We start from the raw sequence: 10552 nt of genomic DNA on the forward strand, positions 1-10552 counted from the left end.
CAGTGTGTGACAGCCTGGATCCCACAGCCACACCTCACCCAGGAAGAACTGAAGAATCACCCTGCATATGCCACTTGCCAGGAAAATAAACACAGCAAGTCCCCAGGAAGGAAAGTGTGGTTTCTTTATCTCCTCAAGTGTAGACTGCATTTCGGACAGATCCATTTTACTGAGCAGAGCGGATGAGTTGGCAGCTTGCAGACGGAACACAGCTTTTCACCCCTCCCCTTCTGGCTTCAGACACAAGGACAAGCCCTTCCAGCCCTACCCAAACAGAGAAGGTGCTACCAAGGTCCCCAGGACAGCCTGTGACAACAAACAATTCCTAACAGGCTTGCAAACCCCTCGGGTTTTACATATCCCTTTCTGCCTTTGTGTCCATAACGCACAAAATGTGGACTGGAGAAAAAGAAGTGAGAAAGGCAGCAGGGTGGTAACACCCCAGTGAAGCTGAGTAAGCCAAAGCTGCAGTTTGCTGGCTGTAAGAGCCCCCAGGGTCAGCCACGTGTGCTGGCTCTGAGCGAAGCTCAAACCCTCCTGAGAATCCTTACGTGAGTCAGCTCAGCTCTGGGCTGGCCTGGCTCAAACATCCACAACCCATGAGCAATTCCAAGCAGCATTTCACAATATTCACTGGTTTCAAGTCTGCCTTGCTCCAAGGAGTTGTCCAGGGATTAACTGCAGAGAGCTGCTCAGGGCTCTTCCCTCAGCTGGCAGTGGGGAACGGACAGAGCAGGAACAGGATTGTGCTGTTTCAAATAAGTGCTAGGATGTGCTAGGGGAATTTATACAAACCAGCACTGATCCATGCTAGGGCTCACATCACCAAGAACATGCCGAACTTCTCCCTGCTCCTTTCTTTGACATTGTCTCACTGCATAATTTAAAAAAATGCTGTGCTGGCCCAGCTCACACTGGGGTAATTCCTGGCTCTTGCTACAGCTGAATAGCTGATCCCATGGCTATTGCAACGTGCCTGCCAGCGAGGCCACTGCTTTGGAATGAAATCACAGTTATTATCTGCAGTTAATTATCCTGCTGCGTGCTTCTCTGGAGTCCATAGGCAGAGCAAGGAAGAGTCACTTCGTTGAGAAGAGGGGCAGAATTTAGATATGCAAAAGGAGAAAAGAGGTAATGGAAGGAGAGAGGGATGTATAGAGATGTTAATACAAAATCACAGAGAGCAAGGGGCTCTCAGGGTGTCTTTCCCCAAGTTCCTTGTGAACTACTTCATTAACAGCAAGATTTTATCACAAACCTGACGCTGCTGGATTTAAATGCTGAACTACACTCATATAGAAAGTAACATTACAGAGCAGGAGACTCCTCCAGCCCCCGAACCAGGGAGGCGCACAGCGGGAGGACGGGGTCGGGCTGCGAACCAGGCCGGGACGGGCAGCGGAGCGGGGCAGGAGCGCGAACGGCTGCGGGTGGGCAGGGCAGGGTCTCGAGAGGCCGGGCAGGGCCGAGCTGGGCAGGGCCGAGCCGGGCAGGGCGGGCAGAGCCGCTCCCCCGCAGCCCGGCCCGGCCCCGCTGGCGCTCCGCTCCCCGCCCCGCCCCGCCGCCCGCCGCCGCCATCTTGCCCAGCGTGCGCCCGCCCGTCCCGCTCCGTGGCAGCCCCGCAGCTCCTCAGGCCGCCCGTCCATGGCCAGCTTTCCTCCGAGTGTCAACGAGAAGCTCATCGGTGAGAGGGGGGGCGGGCAGGGGCAGCGCGGCTGGGCCCAGGCTCGGGCGCGGCGGGCGGGCGCTCAGCCCATCCCGCAGCACGGCAGCGCGCTCGGGGCTGCCCGCGGGGAACGGGCGGGATCCCGGCACACGGTGCCGTTCCCGGCACACGGTGCCGTTCCCGGCCGCCGGCCCGTTCTCGCGGCCATGGGCAGGCGCGGGCCTGGCGGCATCGCCCGTACCGTACCGGCTGCGGCATCGCGCACAGCTCGGTCAGCACCGCGTGTCTCCCTGCGGGGGCTCAGCCCTGCTGGGTTATTCGGTGACACCGGGGCCCCTCCCGATGGCGGTGTTCGCCGTGAAACAAAGCGGGTGACGCGCGGGTGCCCGTGCAGTCGGTGCAAGGCGCGGCACGGCTCTCCCCCCCTCACGGCTCTCCCCCTCTCACGGCTCTTCTCCCCTCACGGCTCTCCCCCCCTCACGGCTCTCCCCACCTCACGGCTCTCCTCTGTCCCCCCAGCTCGGTCGCGCACGGTAGGAGAGCTCCTGGCCCCCACGTCTCCCTTCGACAAGAAGTGCGGCAGGGAGAACTGGACGGTCGCGTTCGCTCCCGATGGCTCGTACCTGGCATGGTCACAGGGACATCGCATAGTGAAGCTGGTCCCCTGGGCACAGTGCCTCAACAACTTGTAAGACAAACCGCTATGGCTTTCGGTGCACCTGGAAAACAGGAGATAGCTTCAGATCGATTAAAACGCATGTATTGGTCTTCTAGGCTTTGACACCTTGGGGAGAAATTAATTCCTTAAAATAACAGCTGTTCTTTCACTTCCTATGTGGCCAGCAAGAGGAACAACTATTGCAACCTCACAAAGCCTGTGGAGGAGTGACTTGTGAATCAATTCACACACTCTAAAATAAGAGGAAGTTCGAATGAAAAGGGAATTTAGAGACGTGGGGAGATCTGGCCCTTTACACTTCCTATCACAATGCTGTTTGGCTTTACCTTTTAGGAATTTACTTAAAGGCAGACCTCTCTCCTTATCATCCTTGTTCGAATGCAAGTGGAGTTCCAAAACACACATTTTATTGACACATTCAGGTTGCATGTTAGCAAAGCTGGTAGCTCACCACTGCAGTTTTGTAGATGGTTATATTTCTCTGACCCATTTTTTCCCCCTTTTGAGGGTGGTTAATTGTTTTCCATGTGCTGGACACTCAGTAACTCTTTAGCAGAAAATCCTAGAAATTTTGTGGCTCGTTTTTCTGTAAATTGTTCAGAACTGTTCAGTTTTGCAGTAGGTTAAGTTAGTATCTTGCTCTCCATAGAGGTAAAACTGTATACACAGTATTAGTATTATTTTGTGTTGGAAGGTTTCCAGGTGCTGGTCGTTTTTCTCAGTTACCAGAAAAGGCCACTTTTATAATTTTAAAGTAAAGATGCACCGTTTTGCGCCTCAGAGATGTACATCATGACAGCTCCCAGGTTTCATCAGACCTTGCAGAAAGGTTTGTTTTTGGCTGTACCTTGTGCTGCAGCGCGCTTTGTGCTGTTTCAGCCTGCTGCACGGCACCAAGAATGGCGCGAACGCGGCCGGCACGCGGCTGCCGCGGCAGAGCAGCGAGGGCAGCCAGAAGAACAAGCCCTGCGAGCACGTCATCGACTGCGGGGACATCGTGTGGAGCCTGGCCTTCGGCTCCTCGGTGCCCGAGAAGCAGAGCCGCTGCGTCAACATCGAGTGGCACCGCTTCAAGTTCGGGCAGGACCAGCTGCTCCTCGCCACCGGCCTCAACAACGGCCGCATCAAGATCTGGGATGTGTACACGGGTGAGTGCGGAGGAGCTGAGGGCACAGCGGGCGTCGTGAGCTCAGGGACACGCGGGGAGCGCCCAGCCCGGCTCCTGGCCTGCCCCAGGACACCCCAGCACTGCCACCCTGTCCCTCAGAGCCTTGTCCAGATGCTCCGTGTCACGCTCAGGTGCCAGCTCACACTTCTTGCAGTGATAATATTGTTGGTACACACCAGGAGTCGGTTATAGAATTGTAACTGGGAACTGAACCTTCAATACAAATTCAAAATACTAAAAAAACATGAGCTCCTGCAACTAGAAGTAACAAGAAACTGCCAAAGGAACAAGAGAGGCATGTCATTCTTTGAGATGTGAGAGATGGAAGATGCAAAATAATTAAATGTGTGCATACATACATTGGTTCTTTACTCAATAGTCTTCCTAGTTTTACCATGCTTTAAAAGCATGAAATTGCTGGTTTATGTTGATAAGGACCTTTAATTTTTTTAAAAAGAAAATGAATTACTTAAAAAGACTGAATCTAAACTTAGGGGCTTTCAGTTTTGCTGGTAGCACAACTGTTCGGTTGGAGAAAACGCAGTTAAGAAAAATAATGACTGTTGAGTAATCTGTCCTTGTAAATTGAAGCTTGGAACAGGTATGTCCATCAAAAGACAAGTCTTGTCTTATTTCTGAGGTTCCAGTATATAGATTTTGTGGCTTTTCCAGGAGTTACCTCTTGATACAGGAGAATGAAAGGATCCATGTGCTGCTCATTATAGGTAGCATTTCTACAAAGAAAATTGTATCTACACGCAGTAATTTTATATTCAGTACTTGTATCCATAAAGCATTTTATTTAGGTGTAATAGTCCTCATGTTAAATTGTGGTGTTCTCATGTAACAGGAAAACTCCTCCTTAACCTGATGGACCACACAGAAGTTGTCAGAGATTTAACCTTTGCCCCTGATGGCAGCCTGATTCTTGTGTCTGCGTCCAGAGACAAAACCCTGCGAGTGTGGGACCTGAAAGATGATGGTAATGTCTGGGCTTTATCTGCTCCAGTACCTGAGAGAAGCACCCATGTACTCACCTCTTTTATTGCTCTAGACTCAGTTTGGTCAGGATTGCTTAAAAACTGAGTATTCGGTTAGTCACTCACTGTGCACTTGGAATTCTTTAGTCACTCACTCTGCAGCCCCTTGGAATTCCTTATCTGCCTGAAGCCTGGAGGCAGAAGCAGGTTTTGGGCTAAGAGTGCATGAAGTGACCTTTCTGAATAGGGACATGGAAGTAGAGGCTGCATCCCAGGGGTTTTATTTCTGTGTAGAATGACTCTGCAAGAAGTTTGGCAAAATAATACAAAATTTTGCAAAGAAATAACTAACTTGGAAAAGATTTCCCATCTGAAAATTAACCAATCCTTACAGCAATGCCTTTCTGTTTAGGAAACATGATGAAGGTGCTGAGAGGCCATCCGAACTGGGTGTATGGCTGTGCATTCTCTCCAGACTCCTCCATCCTCTGTTCTGTTGGAGCTAGTAAAGCAGTATGTGTCAGAGTTTCTTGTTCCTTAATTCTCCTGAATTGTGTGCATAATCATTTTAAATCTAAGTAACATTAAGCTTGTGCTCGGTGTCATGAACTTCTAATGTTTGATGATGATGTGAAAGTGCATGAAATTAAACTGGCAAATGGTGCATTGAGACCCTGATTTGTGAATGGAACTTGCACTGCTTTTAGTTGAGGAGGCTGTGAGCGTGGAGAAATAGGTCTGCACAGGGTCATGGCATAAAACAAAGACCACTAAAGCTGCCAGTGTTAAAAGATACTTAGATTAATGCATAAAACTATTTCGGTTTTGATTTTGTCCTTCCTATTTCGTGCTCAATGAGAAAGACTTCCCAAAGTTGTAGCCAGACAGGGCATCTCCTGCTGAACAAAAACATTTCTCTCCTACCAATGGCAGTAGTACTTGAGAGTTAGAGGGAAGAGGAGCACACTGGTTTTGCTTCCATCCTAATGCCCTGCTAGAGAACTGAAAGCAGTGCAGGTAATGCATGTATGCCATAAGCTACTCCTGGCACTGAAGAGTTAGGGCGGAGCAGAAAGGGAGTTCAGCCTGGTTCCAGGGGCTCTGTAGGCAGTGTAGTGCAGCCTCAGAGGCCCAGCTGAGGCACTGGCCATCACTCCTGTGGGAGTGCTCAGAGGCATTGTCCACAGCGGTGAGCACAGCCGAGCTCTGGGGTTTGGCTCTAGTGGAGCAGAGGGGGATGTGTACATTGCTGTCTGGAGGCTGTGTGTTTTCCATAAGCTTCTTGCTTTCCCTGTCACAGGTGGTGGCAGCAATATTGGTGTGATTGAGTTAAGCTGGCACCACTCTGAGGAGCACAGTGGTGTTGGCGGGCAGAGAGTGGCAGCTCTGGCCGCCAGCCCGGCGAGCTGTACCGTCTGTACCGTAGGACGAAGTAACCTTGCCCTCGGCTGCAAGGGGTCCTGTACGTACGCAGGTGCTGCTCCATGTCCACTGTCTGCTTGCTTGCTTGCTTTTTTTTTGTTGTTGTTTTTTTTTTTTTTTAATAATTTTCACAGCAGTGAAACACACTGACTCCTCAAACTTAGTTTCCAGTTTCATAGAACGTTGGGGTCTCCTTGGAAAAATTAGTGAACTATTAGTGTTCATAACTGATTGTAAAATGGTTTAGAGTTAGGCGGTATGGGAGGCACTCAGGCTGAGTTTGTTTTGGTCAAACGTAAATTTGTCCAAGTTGTCAGAATTTAACCTGTGCTGTAAAACTGTCAAGGGTAAAATCAAGGCCACTAGTGAGCTCTTTGAGGGACCTAATAGCCTTTGCTAAAGACTTATATTCCTGTAAAACCATGCTGCAGTGCATGGATAGTTCCTATTAAGTCATTCTGCACAGTCCTTGTTTTGATAATATATAATATAATATACAACTGCATGTAAAATACGTAATATTTCATGAATTCTTACAATACGCTGTGCAATTAGTTGGGTAAATTGTAATATTAATGTTGTTTGTTACTGTTGACTTGATTTTAAATGACTAAATTCTTTCTAATAATGTGGTTAGACTTCCCTGTTGTTTTGCCACAGACATAACTTTTGGCTGTGAAAATTCTTTTTGCTTGCAGTATCTGTTTCTCTTCCTAGGCTGACGTTGGTGATCCAAGCAATTGTAAACAAGTGATCTTAAACTCAAAGGGATGCCACTGGAGTAACAATATGTTAACCTTACATTTTCTGTCTGTATATTTCTTAAAATTTTGGTAGTTACGGAAAAGAGGGGACTGTAGAGTTTAACCCTATTTATTTCTGAATATTTTAATAAAATAGTTTTGTAATATATGAATTTCAGTAAGCTACATGGTTAAATTGTGTTGCCTTTATCTTATATTTTGGCTTATTTTGTTAATAACATTTAACAAATTTGAGTTAGAACTTGCATGTCTGCTTTAATTATTTTTTAAAAAACCTTGATTTTAATCTGAATATGACACTGAGCATATTTCTTAATTGTAGTAATTCATAATACCTGATTTTAGTGTAATCCTAAATAAGACTAGCTATACTTAAAAAAACAAATTAAATGCTTCACTGCCTCTCTGAGCAGAGCTATAACATCAGCTGATTTAATTGCAGGTTTTCCTGTGGGATATGGATAAATACTCCATGCTACGGAAACTTGAAGGCCATCACAATGATGTTGTAGCTTGTGAGTTCTCTCCTGATGGAGCGTTACTGGCTACTGCATCTTACGATACTCGAGTCTATCTCTGGGATCCGCATATTGGAGTGATCCTTAGGGAATTTGGGTAAGTAAAGCACTCAAATCTGGGAACTATCTCCCAGAGTGGACTTGGAAATGAGCAGTGGCTGATGGAAGTCGTAAAGTGGCAGAGGCTAGAGGTTGTTCTTCCATCTGAGAGTGAATTTACAGCACTGGTATTTTAAGGTTTGAATTACACTGAAGAGCGCGCGGCAGTTCAGTCCCCACTGCTGAATCCGCAGCGAAGCGATCCAACGCTGTTTGTTTGTGAGTGCCTGAGCTCTGCTGTCCTGGCTGTGTCCCTGTCCCTGAGTCTGTCTGTCCATCTGTCCGCAGGCACCTGTTCCCCCCGCCCACGCCGATCTTCGCGGGCGGCGCCAACGACCGCTGGGTGCGCTCGGTGTGCTTCAGCCACGACGGGCTGCACGTGGCCAGCCTGGCCGATGACAAGTGAGTGTGGGCACGGGGCTGCTGCCCCCCTGCCCTCTGCCCTGGCACAGGAGCCTCTCAGCACTGTCGCAGAAAACACCCGCTCTGATAACTTCCTGTGTTGTCCTTCCCCCTCAGAATGGTGAGGTTCTGGAGAATTGATGAAGAATACCCTGTACAAGTTGCACCTCTGAACAATGGACTCTGCTGTACTTTCTCTACTGATGGCAGTGTTCTGGCTGCAGGGCAAGTACAGACTTCTTTTCCTTTCTAAAATATGAAGGTAACACAAGAGATTGAAAACAGTGGCTCAGTGTTCTGAAAATCTTCAGTTGTGACTTGCAGCCTGGTGCTTCTGACTGGTACTGTTTGTTTAAACATGCCTGGAATAGCAGTAAAATCAATCAGCTGATAAACTCATTTCTTATCTTTAAAAATAAATATGCGAGAGACCCAGAACATGAGGATTGGAAGAAGCCCATCAGATAGCTGAGGGCAGTTGTTGTGTGTTAGGTGGCACAGCAGTAGCTGCTGGGAGATCTGTTCCCTTTGCATAGACAAGTTGCTTATTGTGCTGCTGCAGCTTACAATAGGAACTGGAGTAAATCAGGATCCTAGAGCAGCTGGAACTGAGCACCAGCAAGTCCCCTGCCTAGTTGTGTGTGTTGGTAGCAGGCTGAGCTGGTTCCTGTGGAATAACCTGGAGGCTTTTGTGGTTTTGTGCAGGACCCAGGATGGCAGCCTGTACTTCTGGGTGACCCCGAGCCAGGTGTCCAGCCTGCAGCACCTGTGTCGCATGGCCATCCGCAGGGTGATGCCCACCAGCCAGGTCAAGAACTTGCCTATCCCGGGCAAAGTGGTGGAGTTCCTTTGTTACCAGATCTGAGTTATTTGAGAAGAAAACAAGCAAACGAAACCAACAACTGGGAGGTGGCCCAGCTGCTGAAACTGGCTACAAACACTTTACAGAATCCTCAAACTGTACAGCCTTTAAGCTTAAAACTCTACAGGTTTTCAAGAGCTATTTCAAGTGATAACCTAAATACTATTTTATCAAAATGCCTGACAGGTAATTTTTTTTACTATTTATAGAAAACACAGTAGAAGTATTCTGGTGTTCTCAATTTTCTAAAATGTAACTGTGAAAACATGTACATATATAGACGTAAGCTGCTACATGTTATCAGTGTACCTTTAAAAATTGCTTGTATGATTTTTCATGTGTCTCATGTATATATTGCTTTGGTAGAGCCATGATGCATCTGAGCTGTAAGTGGAAGGACAGCTGTTCTGGCACACTGAGGTAGGAAAACTATTGACTTACACAGCAGTTAAGCTTCCTTCTGTACATTGGCTGGGGTGCAGAAAGCTGCCCCCCAGGTCAGACTTTGTGCTAGTTTATTTGTGAGAGGTACAGCTTTGTAGAGAGCAGTGTGTGGGGAAGGGCAGGAGGTTAAAAGGGGTGCAGTGTATCTGATGTAACCCAGGACCATGCCTGAGTCAGCTGAAGGCCTTATGCTCCATAGCAGCAAACCAGGTGAAATTTCAGTATTGGGCAGTGTTAGAGAACTATTTCCTTACATTTCTGAAAATCTGACTACTGTATTTTTGCCTGATACTGTGTCTGTAATGAGAGACATTTGCAGACTCAGTTTATTATCCTTTAACCCTATAATATCTGTTTGGGGGTGATTATTGGTTAATGGCCAAAGATAAGCAAAATACTTGGTTTTGCCTTCTGTTATTTATCTGTACCTGCAGATATAAAGAATGTATGCATTGCATAAAATGCCTGATTATATATATTTTTGTTGAATTTTGTATTAAAAACTTGTATAAAAGTTTTTTGGTGTCTCATGTGGTGACTGATTTATCAGCACTGTCTGGCTGCAGCGTTCCAGGCTGAGCTGGTGAGGCCTGGTTTGTGCTTCCAGACAGATGCTTACAGAGCTCTAAAGCCATGACAGTGTTACAGGCATGTGTGAGCTGCAAATCTGCCTATTTAAGCCCCTTCATGAGCTGAGCTAAAGCTAGGCTTGCCATGAGCCTGTTTCTGCAAGATCACAGTTCCACCCTTGGAACTGCAATGGGGGGGTCTTGCAGGAGAGCCTTACTGAAAGGTCCCCTCAGGTTGTGTTCACCAAAAGCTCTGATTTATGCAAGTGGAGGAAGAAAACAACATCCCAGCTCTGCCTTTCACCATCTCTGAAAGCTGCTTCTGCCTGCAGGAGTTCCTCTGTTTGCTCTAACCTTTCTCCCAGGACACAAATGATAGTGTCAGACCAAGTACACAAGCTTTCCTCATTAGTGAGGCTATTTATAATCATGTACCACGTTTACAAGCCTCCTCCTGCCATGGTGGGACACCACAAGGTGAGGCCTGATGGCCAGCATCCCCAGCAGGTCCCAGCTGTGAGCACAGCTCAGAGCTGGGCCCTTCAGCAGGGTGAGGCACACGGCTTCTCCCACCTGTGTTTAGTAACCACTGTTGGGGGAAAGGGAACAAGCAAAGGACAACACCATGGAGAAACTTCCTGCTGGCTGAAGCTCCAGTTTTCTCTGGAGTGCTCTGAAAGTTCTATTTTCCACATTCACATATGGCATTTAGTTGAATCATGAGTGAATAACACTGCTATTGTGTGGGGTTTGTTGTTTCAGTGCTGGAGGACTTCCATTGAAGCAGTTTAGAAATAGGGTGGATGAATCCTGTGACCTTTTCCTTATATATTACAATAGTCTCATAAAGGACAGGGTTATGTAAGATCCCATGGGAAATCTGGTAGAGATGTCAGGCAGAAACTGTTTACCCACGTAATTATTTCAGATCAGAGCCACCTGAGTAAGGCAGGCAGAGGGTTTCTGTGGGATGCTGACT

At 47.7% G+C, this 10552-nt stretch overlaps 1 protein-coding gene across 1 annotated transcript; it reads left to right on the forward strand.

The window, feature by feature from the left end:
* Nucleotides 1-1572: 1572 nt before the first annotated feature.
* WSB1 (WD repeat and SOCS box containing 1) lies at nucleotides 1573-9521 on the forward strand. The gene is made up of 9 exons (XM_054287364.1): nucleotides 1573-1684; nucleotides 2186-2354; nucleotides 3225-3493; nucleotides 4364-4495; nucleotides 4906-5006; nucleotides 7122-7294; nucleotides 7585-7698; nucleotides 7816-7923; nucleotides 8404-9521. The coding sequence occupies exons 1-9, from the start codon at nucleotides 1645-1647 to the stop codon at nucleotides 8561-8563; spliced, it is 1266 nt and encodes a 421-aa protein (XP_054143339.1). The 5' UTR covers nucleotides 1573-1644; the 3' UTR covers nucleotides 8564-9521.
* Nucleotides 9522-10552: the final 1031 nt, after the last annotated feature.

This window comes from Melozone crissalis, unplaced genomic scaffold (assembly GCF_028551555.1).
Source record: "Melozone crissalis strain CALT ecotype California unplaced genomic scaffold, PUWL_Pcris_2 ptg000057l_1, whole genome shotgun sequence".
In the NCBI taxonomy this organism is placed as follows: Eukaryota; Metazoa; Chordata; class Aves; order Passeriformes; family Passerellidae; genus Melozone; species Melozone crissalis.